The sequence below is a fragment of the Suricata suricatta genome, chromosome 7 (assembly GCF_006229205.1).
Source record: "Suricata suricatta isolate VVHF042 chromosome 7, meerkat_22Aug2017_6uvM2_HiC, whole genome shotgun sequence".
Taxonomy (NCBI): Eukaryota; Metazoa; Chordata; class Mammalia; order Carnivora; family Herpestidae; genus Suricata; species Suricata suricatta.
In genome coordinates this window covers 31,576,864-31,593,779 of record NC_043706.1, presented here as the reverse complement: position 1 = coordinate 31,593,779, position 16,916 = coordinate 31,576,864, and the positions used below count along the sequence as shown (strand labels likewise).

Here is a 16,916-nt window from a genome sequence, read left to right as displayed (position 1 = left end):
CGCGGCACGGGCCCGGCCCGAGGCGGGGCGGCGGCTGGAGCGCTGCCTGTCCCGGCTCCTGTTCTGGGCCAGCCTGGGGCTACTGCTCGTCTTCCTGGGCATCCTCTGGGTGAAGATGGGCAAGCCCTCGGCGCCGCAGGAGGCGGAGGACAACAGTACGTCCCGGGCCGGCGCAGGGGAGGGCCCCGGGCGCGCGAGTGTGCACCTGCACCACCACCGTTCCTGTCAGCGCCAGGCTGCACATTCCCGGGCCTTGTTCGATGCCTCTGGCTGTCTTCTTAACCCCCAGACCTTGACTCTCCTTCCTCCAGCTGCGGGAGATTTCTGTCTTCACTCTCTCCTGTTCTCGTTTTCTGCCCTAGCCCTCCCTACCGATCTCCCTTTCAACCACGTGCTAGAAGCAATTTTCATTCTAGTCACTCCTACCTCAACCTCTGGTTTTCCCTCTAGAGAAAACCACACCCCTCTCTAACAGACAGGTCCACCCCCATTCGTTTTTAGTTCTTTCTTAACTTGGATCTCTTGCTCATTCGCACGTTAGTGCCCATTCCAAGGCACCCCAGGTTTCACTGCCCACAGATCAGATCTGGTTGGGTTCCCAGCTTTGCAGCGCCAAAAGAGTTTAAAATGATGTAAATGGAGGCGTTTATCCTTGCTTGCGTTATCCTCCTGGAGTGTGTTAAGAGAGGGTTTTGTGAGGCAAGGACATTCCCAGCTATGCTTCTGTCCACGCTTTAGACACGCCAATTAGGGGTCTGCAGGATACAGTATGTTTCCTGAATCGTTGACGATTTGTATGTTTCTTGGGTAATGTTGGGCTTTAGCAGAACAGAAAACAACATAGAAATCATTTATCAATTTTAGAGTGTAAAGTATATACATTGAAAGTGTAAGTATAAAGTGACATTGTAGTTCACCAAGTTTTGATATTCTTTACAAAGGATGAATGTGCTTTATACTGTTCCCAGCCTCAAGCCAAGGCCACATCTTTCCATGCCTAGCAGGAATGGCCAAAACGCAGGGAGGGGCTAAATCATGCCTTAGCTGTGAAGCAGATGGGCATTTGGGTGTATGAGCAAGCCTGTGGGCATGGGGTTTCCAGACTCATGCACACACCCAAATAATTTCTTGACTATAAGAGCAGTTTATCCACCTCCTAAAGAAACTAAGCAGACCCGGGAGTGTTGTGGGACCGTCCTGGTACCACAGTTGTCCTGCCGCTGAGATGCTTCCCCATAACAGCTCTGGGATGGACGCATACTGGGATCTACCTGAGCTCCCCTCCCGTGATGGTGCTGATCCCTGTTCAACACATCATTGTTTGCAACTTACAGAACCATCCTGTATATTGACTTGTTTGAGGCCAACTCCCGGAGTTAAACAGGGAAAGCTTCATTGATCCCATTTTACAAACAAAGAAACCAGGCTCGGAGTGGTTGAATTGCTGGAAATGGCTAATCATTTCCATCTAGGATTTGGACCCAGCTGTCCTAGTCCTAATTCCTAATCTAGGATTGGGAAACCCTGACACGTCTGTCTGCATTTTAAAAGTGCCTCATTTAGACGACCTCCTTCTGATCCCCACCCTTAGGTTGGTGATGTTTTACTTCCCCTGAATTTTGAGAGTGGTCTCTTTTTGTAATCTTTTACTTAACCCACACTTTTAATTTCCTGTGTTTCTTTTCTTGGTCTCAGTGAAATTATTGCCAGTGGACTGTGACAGTAAAACAGATGAGGTGAGTTTGAATTTCCTGAGCTTTTGTTATTCCTCTCAAGGATGTGAGCCTCCATCAGGAGGTAAACTTGCCCAGAAAAAGATCATAATAGGATCATTTTCAGGAGTGCTTCCTGTAATACACCAGAATCACATCGTGTTCTGTGATGTTTCTGTCAGACTCAATTGTGGCAGCCAAAGGAGTACTTGAAACAGAATCGAGCTCCCAAGATCCAACCTTGGGCTTGTTGTGGAAGCTCCCCCATCCATCACAGCATTGGGGACTTTGATCTTCTGCCTAAGTCAGTCTGGGGGGATGTGGTAGGTTGTGGTCCAAGGACCTCTCCAGCTCCCTGGCTTCTGGAGGAAGGGCTGGCAGTTTTTAAGCGTTGGGAGGCTGGCTTCTCGGGTCCCCATTTCCCTCTGGTAGTATGTCTGTGGCTCCGATGATGCTGTTCTGATTTGAAACATCATGGGGGGCTGGTTTAAACATATCTACAGTGGAATTAGCTCTCTTAGTCTATAGATTGTTTTATGAAGCTTTAATGTTCCCTACAAATAATATTTGGGGAAGGCAAGCAGCCCTCTCCGTCTCTGAGTCACGCAGGCGGCGTGAGCGGGGAGCTGGGATGCTGGCACAGGTGATAGTCTGGGGAAGATAGGAGGCAGTAAATTCTCAGGTCATAAATCCTACGAGGAGGAGCCTTTTGCTGCCAGAGGGCATGACTTAGTAGTCTAATTATTAAGTGTGTGATGCCAGGCCTCCCCTGAGACCTCAGTGTCCGATTCTGGCAGCCCAGGGGCTGGGAAAGAACCCGTGGGCACACATTCACTCTCACCCATGTCAACGAAGGGGTGTCTTGATAACAGGTTTTATTTCTTCTTTTGGTTTCTGCGGTATCCCCTCTGGGGCCGTTTTCTTGCATTCATGTACTGCAGTCCTCCACCAGGGATCTTTGCTTTTCACTTGTTTCTGTGAAAACAGATTCACAAGAAGTTTAATCTGCCTTCTGGCTTGAAAACCCGCCGTTGATGGTTAGAGGCAGTGGGCTGGAGGAAGAGGGAGTGGCCAGAGGGCAAACCAGAACATTGAAGCCCGAAAGCAAAAATGGGCAACAAGGAACTTTTCTGTAAGACCTCTCCGATTGCTCATGCCTGGTTCTTCCCCGACTCGAATAAGAGCTGCCCGGCCCAATCCAGGGACCTGCTAAAGATGTGCTCAGCGAGCAGACCTGATAGTTGCCCCCACATCAGAGCATCAAAAGGCACGGCCTGGGCATCGTCACAGGCTCCAGTGAGCTGAGGTTTCATGGGGTGCCGGTGGCCTTCGTGAAGGGTGGACACGGGAACAGGCGAAGGGAGAGACCTTCCTTGGCTTTGGTGAGGTTCTTGCCAGAAGCCTTGTGTTCTGCGTAGCTCCGGCTCACCCAGAACCCAGATGGGCATTTGAAGAGTTTTAGATATACGTGTTCTTTCCCTTCTCAGCCAACTCTGACACGTAGCGTTTTTCTTTCTGCCTTTGTGCTGCTGAAAACGTGTGGACAGGCTGGGAGTGGGTGTGCTGGCTCAATCAGGCCGTCTCGTCTGGTGCCTTCTGTCCTCCTGTTCCCTTTAGGTGGTATCAACCCTGCTTTGCCTAAATGTCGGGGAGTTTGGAACAGAGTTCATCGTTACTGCTTTTATTTTCTGGTTGTGACAGTAAGAGAGGTTGAGTACAGAAAAGGTGAAAAATGTGACAAAACCACCTGTGATTCTGCCACCAAGGGGTACTCGCCATTAATGTCTGGGGCACATTTCCTTCCCATCTCGTTTATAGTATTGGGATCTCCGTGTATATTCAGTTCTGCTTCTTATCATCAACATTTGCCGTCTCGTTAGTCTTTCTCAGAGGTACTTTGGGGCACCTAAACGCTTACCAGCCTGTGAGTTGTGCCTGAACATTTACGGTCCTGTGTGTAAATCTTGGTTGCATCATTTTGTACCTCGTAAAGGCTTGCAGGGCTTTAGGCGCGACGTTTCTTGGCCTCTAGGGACTGAGGGAGCCCAAGTCCCTCGCGTTATGGACGAGGGCATGGACGAGGGCGACAGGGGAGCCCGAGGAGGAAACTGACTGTGGTGCCTTCTGCAGTTGTGAGGCCAGGGCCAGGCCCTCCATGTCATCCGTGCGCCGCCCAGTGACATCCCAGAGGAGGTCTGGAGGGGGGTTCCAGCACTCCTTAGCTGTGGCATCCTGGTGACCTGCCTGGGGTCCCCGCGCCTCGGGCTCCTGTCTGAGAGTCTGGTGTGCAGTCAGGATTGCGGCGGCGCTCCTGTGCGCGCTCCCGTGGCAGCGACTCGGCGCAGCATGGGGCTTGTCATTCGCTCTCAAGAAGAGCAGCCTCTCCTTTAAATCTCCTAAGTCTAGCAAGGCTAGCAGACGGCGTCAGTTCCGTTACAGGTGCAGAGATCTAGGAAGGCATGTACCCCCGGTCCCGTCTTCTCCTCCAGATGACTTTTCTCTCCCCACTCTAGTTTCAAGATTTCTAGAAATTTCCCATTTGCAGTCCAGAATCCAGTCCAAGATGAAGCATCTGCTGCAGCTAATGCACAGAACAGGCAGTTTATAGGCAGAATGCAGACACCTGAGTTTCCAAAAAACAGATGGGAGGGGCCCGAGGGAGACGAGACCGCAGCTTTGCTTGGCCCACCAAGGAGGCCAGACTCCCGCATCTCCCCGTGGCCACATGGCCGCTGCTCCACAGCCCCACTTACTGGCCTTTGTTCCAGCAAGAACCGTGGGACAGAGGCGGGGGGGCCTCCAGGATGGCAGCCCCTCAGTTACCGTCTGCTTTTAGCTTTGCCTCTGCTTTGACGGGACGCCTTTGCAGTCAGTTAACCAATACTTATGAACCCTGTCTGGGGCCTGCCGTGTTGCAGAATTTGGGTTTGATGGTTTTGTTTTGTTTTGTTTTTAAAGTTTGAGGTGTTTCTTGCTGCTTAGTACTTGACTGCACCCGAGGAGGCAAAACCAGATAGACGGGGGCCCCCTCCCCCACCCCTCCTTGCTGACTGCTTGTCCTGTGCCCTTTCAGTTCTGTCAGGCCAAGCAGAAGGCGGCCTTGCTGGAGCTGCTGCACGAACTGTACAACTTCCTGGCCATCCAAGCTGGTGAGTGGGTACCCCGGGGCCTGAGATTCCTCATGAGGGTGTGGGCCATTACCCTGATCGGCCAGGCTGGGGCTGGCTGGCAGGCTGCTGAGGTGCCCTGTGGCGATCTTCCAGAAGACATACTCAGAAACCAAGCCTTGCGTTCCCTGCTTCCCTACTCACACCCATCGCTTCTCAATTTGGTTCTCATACCCCTTTAAGGGTCCCAGGGGTCCTGGCACATGCACAGCCTCTCTGGCCTCTCTAGATGCCCTCCACCTGCTGCTTTGGGGGTTCATGGTGCACCTGACAGGGCCAGGCCCCAGCTGCTCTCAGAGTCTGGGTCTTCTGACCTGGAGGGCCTCCCTGCACCAGGTGGTCAGCCAGGCAAGGAGGAGAGGCAAGTGCAGGTGGCAGGGGAAGTTCTAGGAGGCACGTTGCCTTTCAGGTGGAGCGGTCAGGAAAGTGTCACAGGGCAGCTGGTGTCTTCCGGGCCCTGAAGCCCAAGGAGGATTGGTTCTGTATCTGTCGGGGGAGGCAAGGCCAAAGAGCAAATGACAGTCGGGCACGGAAGCAGCTGGCTTCGTGAGGGAAGAAACGGAAGGAATGGAGTTTGGGAAGGTCGGTTGGGCTCCACCAGCAGCCAGGAAGGCAAATGTGACAACAGCTAGAGTGTAGTAGTGTCACGTAAGCAGAATTATTTTAAAGTTCTGTTGCTCAAATATGGATGAGATAGGGGAGAGGAGGAAACCAATCAGGTGACCGTGGCGGTGGTCCAGGCAGGGTGATCTGGGGTGGGGCAGACCAAGGCAGCCACCTTGGTCCCAGGGGTGCCATAAGGTCAAGATCAACTTGGCATAGGAGGGATAAACTTGAGTTCATTCTCAAGATTTTTTTTTAATAGTTTATTGTCAAATTGGTTTCCATACAACACCCAGTGCTCTTCCCTACAAGTGCCCTCCTCCATCACCACCACCTCTTTTCCCCGCTCCCCCTTCCCCTTCAACCTTCAGTTCGTTTTCAGTATTCAGTAGTCTCTCAGGTTTTGTGTCCCTCTCTCTCCCCAACTCTCTTTCCCCCTTCCCCTCCCCCTGGTCCTCTGTTAGGTTTCTCCTGTTCTCCTGTGAGACCTATGAGTGCAAACATATGGTATCTGTCCTTCTCTGCCTGACTTATTTCGCTTAGCACGACACCCTCGAGGTCCATCCACTTTCCTACAAATGGCCATATTTCATTCTTTCTCATTGCCGTGTAGTACTCCATTGTGTATATATACCACATCTTCTTGATCCACTCATCAGGTGATGGACATTTAGGCTCTTTCCATGTTTTGGCTAGATTTTTAATGTTCATTCCCAGTGCCTCCCATCCCTAGCACACAGACACACGGACTAGCCATCCATGGCCTCTAAGCTATGCCAGGTTAAGATCAGTCAGGCTGTGGGTAGGATAAGTGTCTTGTACCTGCCGACCCTGTAATGTCCCTGCTCTCAAGGAGTCTGGTGACCCACCGGAAGCAGCATGTTGTGGGTGGACCACAGCAGGCTATTGAGAACCAGCAGCTGTGGCAGGCCACCAAGTCCTGAGCAATTTGGTCCAACAAGATTCTCCCACGGGCTGGGGATTTTTCAGAGGAGGTGGCCCTGGACGGGCCTATGGGGAGGCTCCCAGTCCATCCTCAGTGGGAGCTGTTCACCTAGGGTGCTTGGAAGGGAGCAGCCCCTTGGAGCACTGTACCCAGGAGGCCCCACTGCCCGGCACAGAGATGCCCTCTTTCTCTTTGGGGCATTTCAGACACCCCTCCACAGACCCCTCAAAACAGTGGGCCTGGAGTTCAGGTCACCTGCCTGTGTCATGGTCAGAATCCCTGCCAAGCATCTGGTCTCCCTGCCTTTCTTTTTCCCCCGGTTGTGTTTATTTATAGTGCCATTCTAGTACCTTCCAAAGCTCTCTGTCTGATCCTTTTAGGGATCAATTGCAAACAGACCTTAGGATTGGGCAGCTTTTTAGTCATTTAATGCAAATCACTGCACTGCTTTGCAGGTCAGGTTTTAATGATCTGGAATCGATCCAAGCTAAGTGGCTTTTGATCTTGCTGCAGAGTGACGATGCCCCACAGAAACCAGAGCCACAGGGCCACATGCTCCCTATCAGAGCTGATGGCTTGATTCTTACTGCATTTTTTTTAGTCTATTTCAGAATTATCTCTTTTTTTTTTCCTCTCCCACCTCTTCTTTGTGTTTGAATGTGTGTTTTTTCCTCCTAGGTAATTTTGAATGTGGAAATCCGGAGAAGCTAAAAAGCAAATGCATTCCCGTAATGGATGCCCAGGAGTACCTAGCAGTAAGTAAGGCTGCAGTGCTTACCCATTCCTGAGAGGTCCTGGTGCTTTTGGAGTGATCTTTCAAGCCCTGCTTTTTGGGTTTTTTTTCTCCCCTTTTCATTTTGTGTTTGCTTTTTGGCGTTTTTGTTTTCCTCTTTTGTTTTTCTTTCTTTCTTTTAACTTAGTTGAGTGTAAGGCTGCTGCAAATTTAGGCAGCAGTAGGGGTGACTAGTCCAGTGGGCACAGGGGAGAGGCTGGCTCCTGGGCAGCCGGTATGGCCGCCACAGACCACCTCTTCTTTAAGTGGCCCTGTTACTTGCTCCCCCTTGCTCCCCTTCCCAGAGCTTTGCGGATCTACATTTCACCTGTCCGTTCTCTCCTTTTCGTTAGCTGTGCAGATCACTCAGGGTCTGTTTGTGTGCCTGCCCCCCCCCCCCCCCCCCCGCCCCGTCTGATACAATTATGGAACTTAGGAGCTTGCAGGAACCTTAGGGCTCACCTAGATCATTGCCATTTCCCAGATGAGGAAACCAAGGCTCAGAGAGGGTCAGGTACTTGCCCAAGGCCACACAGCTGGGACTGGCCACTGGACCCCCATCCCCATACTTTTTTTCATTTTCCCCAAGATGAGCCGCCAGCTCTCTGACGCTTCGGTCCTTGAGGAAGTCCTGTTCCTTCAGCTGCCTCGGACCCGCATTGTTTCCTTGTGCGAGCTTCCACATCAGCTCCCCTGGGTAGAGCTCTTTCTTGGCTCTCCGAAGCCAAGATTTTCTTCCTGCCGTTTGGCTGTGCGTTCATTGGAACAGGGCTTGGGGCCCACGGAGGACACGGAAGAGGGCTTCCCTAATCCAGCAGGAGACCTGTCCCAGCCGCTGCGCTCAGGCGCAGACCTAACCTCCCGCCCTTCCCACAGAACGTGACCAGCAGCTCCTCCGCCAAGTTTGAAGCTGCACTGACCTGGATACTGAGCAGCAACAAGGACGTGGGCATCTGGTGAGTGTGGGCGAACGTCATAGGTTGGTGGCCCTGCCACGGTCCCCCGCGGCCGTGGTCCTCGCCCATCAGCTGACTGCCGTGTGCTCCCAGAGGTGTCTTGGGTCTCAAGTTAGAGGCAGGTCTCCCAGCTGAGTCCTTGGGGACTGAGCCTAAAGCCAGGCAACAGAAGGAAGAAGCATTCGGGGTGCAGATAAGGTACAAAATCCAGTTGTCGGGACATTAGCCTAGTGTCGCAGCGACCCCTGCTTCAGGCATCGCTCGGAATTCCCTGGGCCCACACGGGTTGCTGGAGAAGGCATGTTCCTGCTCCTGCACCTCCCCTCCTCGGGTGCTCGTTTTCATTCCTAGATGAAACGTTTTTGCATGTTGGTCTTACTCCATATGGAAATTGCTACAGGAAATACTGGACTTTATTCTGCTGGGCAGTTGCACCTCAATTCTGTCTCTGGGGAGCACTGTTAGCAGAGATGGTGAGCCCTCTGGGCCTCCTGAAAAGCCCCATCTGGCTGTTCAGCACCAGCGACGTCCCCTCCCCGCTCCCCAAGTTCATCATGCTGGCCCCATCTCCCGTTTCTCAGGGTTTGTCGGGGTCTCTGCTCAGGCCACAGCTCCTGATATTGAGACACACTGCAGGGTTTTGTTCCCATCCTCTCTAATTCACCCAGACTACTAATTCCATCAGCAGTGCCTCTGCCAGAAGGCCCTCCGGCAGCTCAACCCGAAGCTTGATAACTGGATGCGTGGCACGATTAAGATTCGTTGGCTTAAAAAAAATAAATAAAGCTTCCGAGTGGCTGAGTGATTTTCCTGGGTGTTAGGAAAGGCGGAGGAGAATATGGATTTTATCCTCCGCGGCGCTCACCGGAGCTGCTAGCACACAAGAGTGATGATGCTCTCCCTGCCCCGCTGGGGACGGCAGTCAGGAGGGTGGCGGGCGCAGCTCCCACAACCCGTGTTCAAAGCGGGTCATGAGAAGCCGGGACACTTCAGAAACTCGTCCACAGCACAAGACTGTCACCTAGCTGGCAGGAGGTGCGAGTGTGGGCATCCCTGTGCATCCTGACACCTCCTCCCAGTGGCCAGGGGGGCGGCGCTGGGGCTGGGGCTTGGCTTCAGGGAGCCTGGTGGTTGTCATTCCCCAAGCCTCACGGCACCCCGACCTTTACACTTAAACAGCTTATATGCGTCCTTGTCACCGTCACTGAGGAAAAGCACACCCTCCCAGACTCAGTTCCTGCCATGCGGTGCAAAGCCAGCAACTCAGTAAACATTTCCATTTCTCTGTGCTGGGAGGTGGGAATCCAATTTACAGTTTAATCTTCCACACGCTGAGAGGGGCTGTCAAAAGACCCGACAGAGGGGGACGTCACTTTAGCGGTAGGGGTTCAAGCCTGCTGCCGTCTTTAAAGCCTTATTCTTTCTAAGTAGCCAACGTGGGAAATTTCTGGAAAGCGTGCACCCAGGATAGCAAGTCTGTTTCATAAGCAAGTAGAGGCCTCAGAGCCCATCTTTTCTTCTCCTTCTGCTTAGAGTGGGGCTGATCCCACGGCTCCTGGGAGCTTTTGAACGCGTTTGCAGCCCTGTGTCCTGTTTCAGGTTGAAAGGGGAAGACCCGTCGGAATTGGTGACGACTGTGGACAAGGTGGTATGCCTGGAATCCGCCCGCCCCCGCATGGGCGTTGGCTGCCGCCTGAGCCGCGCCCTGTTCACTGCTGTCACCAACTTGCTCATCTTCTTCTGGTGTAAGTCCTTGGCTGCCCTTCTCCCCCTGCTGCCGGGACCGCTCACAGAGCGCCTCCTGGGAGCCCAGCTCAGTGGCACTCCTAGGCATGAGTGATGAGTTCTAGAAACCCAGGCCCAGAGAGTTCATTTCTGTCTAGTGAACCTGAAGTCTGCCTAATAAAACAGAGGAGATGAACAAGTCCGCCTCTGCCCTGGCTCATCTTACCTTTAGAGATTGGTGGTGGGAGTGTGAGGATAACTGAAGAACATCCTCGACCAGGGTCAGGGACCATCAGCGTCCCTGAGAGGGAGCCGGGCGCTAGCTAGAGGCCAGCCTCATCGCTCTGGGGCCTGGAGCACAGGCCTCTCTGAGGAGGAGGTGCAGCGGGAGCTTGGCCTAATTTTTCTCCCCTAACAATGTACACATCTCCTCTGGAGCTCTGGTTACCTGATGAAAGCAGGAAGGGCCCGGGCGCTGAGCTGAAAAGCGGAGCACGGGTCTTGTCTCCTGACATCAGGGGCTGTCTTTGAGCAGAGACCTTGGGGTGTCTCTGAAGGCAAAAGGCCGAGTGCTGGAAACTGCCAGCTCTGCAGACACAGCAGAGCTACAAATCACAGGCCGTCTGGGTGTGCACACGGCTCCCTCACCCACGCCATCAGGCACAGACATCATTCTCGGCAGCAGCATCTCAGAATACAAAGGACCCTGCATGTATATATGTATGAAACGCCGTGTTCTGGTTCACAAGGGAGGAGATGAGAGCCCCAGGATGAGGTTGGGAGGAGCCGCAGTCTGGACGGTTGGGGAGGCCTCCATGGTGACAGCCAGCAGGAGGAAGATGATTACTTAATAGCCTGTCTTTCCTCTGCGTTTCCACCTCCGTTGTCCCCTGCCTGTTAGCCTGGGCCCGACACGTAGTAGGTACTCAGAACACTTGTGCGGCCCACCGACAGCCTCCAGCACAGCCAGCGACCCACACTGAGACACAGAGTGCATCTGGATGGCTGCGCTTGATTGAGGGATTAACTGGGCCTTTGTTCCCTCATAGGCTTGGCCTTTCTGTGGGGCCTCCTGATCCTTCTCAAGTATCGGTGGCGGAAGTCGGAAGAGGAAGAGCAAGCCATGTATGAGATGGTGAAGAAGATTATAGGTGTGTGGCCCCCCGGGCGAGGACTGCTTGGGACATGCTGGGAGGCCCCTGCCCTAAACCGTGCCCTCTGCCCTCCCCTGCAGACGTGGTCCAGGACCACTACGTGGACTGGGAGCAGGACATGGAGCGCTACCCGTACGTGGGCATCCTGCATGTGCGCGACACCCTGATCCCTCCGCAGAGCCGGTGAGTCCTGGTCTGATCCCTCCAGTGCCATGGAAGGGGCCCTGAGCATTAGTTACGGGGAGGGAGGGGTGAACGTCAGCCCCGAGGATCCCAGGTGCGGGGCTGCATGCCTCCTGCCACTCCTCCAGCGCTTGGCTCTTCGTGGCACAGTGCAGACAAGAGGTGTAGAAACGTGGTCCCACTCCTCTGTTAGCGCTGGGTGGGTCCAGAGTCATGTGGGCTCTAGGCACAGAATAGTCAGGTCTCTGTTCCATTTCTCTGTGATCCTTGGAGTCCAGACCTCCATGGATGGCATGGGCTGGCCGGAGTTCCTCGCAGTCACAGGATGGTGGCCAGCAGCAGCTGGGCCAGCGTGTGCCTTGTCACAGCCAGCAGGGGAGAGAGGGCCTCCTGTTGCTCTCGTGAGCAGGAAAAAACATTCCCAGAAGCTGCCCATGACACACCTGTGGAGGCCCCACTGGCCAGACTCGGGTACTCGTCTATTCTTTAAAATTTTTGAGAGGGAGACAGTGGGCGAGTGGAGGAGAGACAGAGAATCCGAAGCAGGCTCCAGGCTCTGAGCTGTCAGCACAGAGCCCAATGCGGGCCTCAAACCCACTAGCGGTGAGATCATGCCCTGAGCCGAAGTGGGACATTTAATCCACTGAGCCACCCAGGTGCCCGTATTCTTGTGAATCAGTCACTAACATATAGGAGATTGTTTTTCAGAAGTTTTTAGCCATGGCCCATGCATGACATGGCACCGAAAATACGGTTCACATCCCACACATGCATGCGCGTGCACAGACACGCGCGCACATGCACACATGTGCGTACCTGCAGTGGAAAGCAGAGCGTCACGGCAGTGGATGGGATTCATTTCCAGGGGGTGCGGCTGCAGGGGAAGGGGTAGCAAGCGGTTGTCATGCATGACTCCAGATGCCGGATGGACCCCGACAGAACCAAATGTGGGGTAGCTTTGGAGGACGGGGTCCCAGGGGGCAGCCAGCATGGCCCACTGAGGTGTGGGCTCGGACTCTGGGCCCCTCACTAGCTCGCTGTGGTCTCCAGCCAGATGCCATCCTCTCTGGAGGGGGCGGGCAGGTGCTGCTCTGCGCCCTCCACAGGCACAGCCCGCACTCACTGGCTCCTCACTGTGAGAATCCCATCTTACAGATGAGGAACTGAGGCCCAGGGAGTTTACGGAACTTGCTCGAGGCCCAGCACTGGTTGCATTTTCAAGAACAACGTTAAGAGTAAAACATTTGAGGTTTTTTTTTTTTAAACATTTAAGGTTTTACTTGTAAATGTGAAGATGCTTAATAACGTTCACGCCCACCGTGCGGGCGGGGTGAGAAGGTGCGGGCCGGAAGCTTAGGGAGAGCAGAATGGTCACGGTGTTGGCTCGTGCTTGTGGTTGGTCCTCAGCATGAGGCAGACACGAGGGCTTCCTGAAAACACTTGGTGTTTTCAGACTCCCACCAAATTCCTGGCCCCACCAGGAGTCATCATGTGACCGTGGGTAACGGCCTCCCTGAGCCAGTTTCCTCACCCGAAACAGGTGAAACCACTGCTGCGCAGAGGGCTGCCCTGAGCCCTCGTTTCCTCAATAGGTGGTTATTGAGCACCTACTGCAGGCCACACGCTGCTGGGTCACAGGGAGACGGTGGGGAGGAGGAGCCCAAATCCACACTCCGCTGGAACATTGGTTCTGGGGAAGAAGAGAGGTGACGAGACGCATAAGGATCTGTGCTGTTAGGTAGTAGTGACACGTCTTCAGGGGCGTCAGGAGGTAGCCTCATAGCACATTAGGTCAGTGCCTAGCGCATGAGCACTCACCCAAGGGCAGCCCTTGTTGCTGGGGCTTCCGTTCTCTGCAACCCACATCCTCACTGAAGTAAGAGCAAGAGTGCCATCGTGGCTCCTCTCTGGCCGAGCCACCGGCCTCAGCTCCCGCGCCACAGCAGGGACCACAGGCGGGACTGAGCCCGGGCAGTGAGCTCCAGGAGACTCACACCCTGTTGCCTCCCAGCCTCTCAGTTTATCTCCCAGGCCCCTGGTGAGCGCACCCGGGCCCTCACGTCATGAGGATGCGTCTGTTGCCGTTGGCCCAGTGTGGGCACCATCGGTCAGGTGTGCCCTGCGGAGGAGAGGCTGCCTGTGAGGCTGAGGGAGAGCCGTGGAGCCTGGCTGGTGAGGAAAGCAGGGGACTGAGAGCAGCTGGCTCACGCAGGCCTGCTCCCGGCCTGTTAGTGGGCAGCCTAGGAGTGGGGCTGGGGCTAGAGCAGCCCTGGGGGGCTGCCAAACAGGACCTGACCTCCTCGAAAGAAAGCCCCGGCACCCCAACTCTGGCTCCTGACCCACAATTCACCCTGGGAGCGCCCCTCCTTTGTCCTCCGCCAGATGGAACCTTTCTGCTCCCACACATACCCACGTTCACACTCCACATGAGGGGTCACAGGGAGGTGGTCTGCAGTGCTGACAAGACAGGAACTCATCGAAGAGAGGACGTCAGAGCCATCCTCCCTGACTGCCTTGGAATCTTCCTGCTGGTCTGGAGCGGGGAGACTACAGGGGGCTATCCAAGGGGATACAAGGCCTCAGGGACCTGGCAGAGCAGAAGGGGCCTCTGCCTGCTAGCTCTGATTCCAAGAGCAGCTCCAGCTTCTTAGCCTCCTCGGTTGGATGCTTTGCTCATTCCCGTGCTCCAAAGCACTATGGAGTTTGGACTAACAGGCCAGTGGCCACTCTTTAATTAGCCCACTTGGGGCATTAGAATGCAGCCAGCACCGGTGGTGGGGCTGCCTGACTGGGGCTGCTGCAGTAACAGGTCCCAGCAAGCACTGGCCAAGGCCAGCACAGCCCCTTCCCACCTGGACATCTGGGGTGTCCTGGACCCCTCTGGCCCCGCTTCAGCTCCCTTTAATTGAATGCTTTTGGAGCAGAGAAGGTGGAAGAATCATTTCTCTGTGGCTCAAGACATTTCTCTCCTCTGCAGGAGTTCTGTTAGTACCTGATGCCTTTTCCTCCCGCAGATGAATTCTGCGTGGGATCCTGGAGTGAGGTCCCAGGTTTGTACAGAGGGTGTGCCCGGACCAGCTCGCTTCCCCGGGCAGTGCCGGACAGAGCTGCCAGGCCACGGCTCACCTGCTGAGCCTGGTCCCTCTCGTTGCAGGAGGCGCATGAAGCGGGTCTGGGACCGGGCTGTGGAGTTCCTGGCATCCAACGAATCCCGGATCCAGACAGAGTCCCACCGTGTGGCTGGAGAGGATATGCTGGTGTGGAGATGGACTAAGCCTTCTTCCTTCTCCGACTCAGAGCGATAAATCCCAGGCGGGGGCCTGTTCCCAGTCAGTCTGTCCCAGGCCAGTCCCCTCCAGGGGTGCGAGAAGGCCACCAGACCTGCCAGTGCTGGATTCACACTTGCCTTGACTTTGACCCTCCTCCCGACTCTGGTTCCAAAGGTGTCTCTGTAAGACTTTGCGGAGATTAGCTTGTAGGAAAGCGTGGGCTTCCTTGAAGGGCAGAGGGGGAAAGCCAGAGGCCTTGTCCTCTGCATTGGTCCAATCCTCTGCCCCGACTGCTGGCAGAAGAGGAGAGAAGGGTTTGTTTTCGACGGACAGAACAGATGAAAGAGCAGCAGCTGTGCGACCCCGCAGAGCAAGTGTGCAGTTAGGTGGGCTGGAGCGCGTCCACCGCTGGCCAGCACTCCGCAGGGGGGCCGTCGTGCCTGTGGGAGGTGGGTCGGGATGGCAGGCGGGGGCGGCAGGGGTTGGGGAGCAGTTTGGTCCATGTGCCTTCAGAGGGTGTTACCTGGGAGCTCTAGGGTGAAGGAAGCTAGCTGGGTTGGGCCTCTTTTATCCTGAAGGGGGAAGGTGCTAGAAATTAGAACGAGTACTGTTAGAAGAATTATCTAGAAATGCCAGGCCCTGGCACGCAGGACCCTTGGGTCAGGAGTGAGCTGCTGCTGGTGTGGCCTCCTGAGAGGAACCTGGAGCAGACACTGGGCCGAGAGGAGAGGAGGGGAGGGCTGCCCAGCGGCGGCCTCCCAGGCCTGGGGCTCATTAGTTGTGCTTGTCACACAGTCGCAGTCCTAGACCAGACCTGCAGCCAGGCCACTGCATTGCCGAGAATGCGGATTCCAGGACTGGGGAGTGTCACGCCTCCACTGTGCCAGGAGTCACCTTGTGTCTTGGCAACAACAGCATCCCCACCCTGGGGCTGTTTAAGCTGGACTTCCCCCACAGACTAGGTTCACGGGGGCCAGGCGGGGCGCACCTGGGCCGCTCGGCTGCCCCCTGCCAGTCCCCGGGAGTGAGCCGGCTCCGACGCAGACCAGCGCGGCCCCCCCGCCAGCCCATCAGCCGGTGTTCCGGGAGCCTGTCTCCACCAGCACGCTGCGGGGGGGCCTTATTAATTAAGTGCGAGGAACCTCTCCAGCAGGGCCTCATCCCCATGTTCTCGTGTGTGGCGGGCAGGAGAGGGGCAGGCCGAGGAGCCGAGTCAGCTGCCTCCAGAAGACACCAGCCACCCCTTTCGGTCTCACTGGTAGTTTTCGTTTCCTTAATAAAGCTCCGGTCTCCCTCATTTGAGCAATACTCTCTCATTTCCTCTGATGTCTAGATGATCAGTGGGGCTGGACCCTGAGTGCCAGTCCCGTGGCCAAGAAGCGATGTCTTAATCAGGCTCCAGCCAGAAGAATAAGTAACGCTGCAACAGGCTTCCATATCAGGGTTGAAACTGTTGGATAAATAAACTATTTATCAAGAATGGGTGTGTTTCTCGTCCGTGGTTCTTCCCCTCCCCCGACGCCCAGCAAGTTACAAGGAACGGTAAGGTGGGGTGGGGTCACAGAGGGCCACTGGAAGAGGAGGCTGGGTGGGCTGCGCAGGGGCCCTGAGCCTTCTCCCGCCAGCTCACCTTCCTCCCTCCAGACCCCAGCCTTTTCCCAGCCTGGTTCCCCGGCACACTACACAGCCTCTCAGAGCCTTAGTTTCCCCACTTACAACACAGCGGGACTCCCATACCCTGCAGGGTGAAGTCAAAAGGCGCCCACCTGGTCCCAGTGAGTGGGTGGCTAGGGATCGGTAGACCCCCTTCTTTGGCCCCATTCCTGCCTCCTTGCACGGCCCCAGAGGCCCCCAGTGGGAGGAAGGAGGGGCAGAGTGAGGTCAGATGGGGCTCCTTGGCAGCTGATGGTGTCCTCTCAGGAGGCAGGAGATTGTTGGCAGCAGACTGGTCTCTAGTCTGGAGACTGCGGAGGTCCCAGTGCCTTCTGGGAGACAGCAGGGCCCACAGGACTTGGCAGGGCAGGGGCTCACTGAGCTGCTGGCCCTTACGGCTCTCCCCAGAGCAGCCCCTACCCTGAGGGCACACTGGGGTGTGGGCAATAGCTCAGGTGTTGGGGTTGGCACCAAGAGCCAGCCCGTCCTTCACAGTCGGCCCACTGCGTCCCCCACACGGTGCTGGCCTGTGGAGCACCTTCCTGCTCTCCCACCTGCTGGGAATTTGCGGGATGGATGTTCATGGTCAAAGGACCCAGACAAAAATGAGCCCATCTTTCCCTTTATTCTGTTTCTCAGCGAAAGATTCTTCTCCCTCTGCTGTGTTTTGTCTTAAGCTGAGACAGAAGCTAATGCAGGCCTCTATTTCTGTGAGACTGTTTGGAGAGAGGGAGCAAGATCAAAATAAGCGAAATAACAAAAGGCCCCTGCCAGCC

General features: G+C 55.2%; 1 protein-coding gene across 1 annotated transcript in view; it reads left to right on the top strand.

The window, feature by feature from the left end:
* LEMD2 (LEM domain containing 2) overlaps positions 1-15,967 on the top strand; it is a 16,155-nt gene extending 188 nt beyond the window's left edge. Inside the window, exons 2-10 of the mRNA XM_029943159.1 lie at positions 7-155; positions 1,696-1,736; positions 4,786-4,861; positions 7,107-7,183; positions 8,077-8,156; positions 9,756-9,901; positions 10,931-11,032; positions 11,116-11,218; positions 14,373-15,967. Coding sequence (XP_029799019.1) covers positions 7-155; positions 1,696-1,736; positions 4,786-4,861; positions 7,107-7,183; positions 8,077-8,156; positions 9,756-9,901; positions 10,931-11,032; positions 11,116-11,218; positions 14,373-14,523 — 925 coding nt within the window. The 3' untranslated portion in view covers positions 14,524-15,967. The remainder of the gene's footprint in view (positions 1-6; positions 156-1,695; positions 1,737-4,785; positions 4,862-7,106; positions 7,184-8,076; positions 8,157-9,755; positions 9,902-10,930; positions 11,033-11,115; positions 11,219-14,372) is intronic.
* Positions 15,968-16,916: the final 949 nt, after the last annotated feature.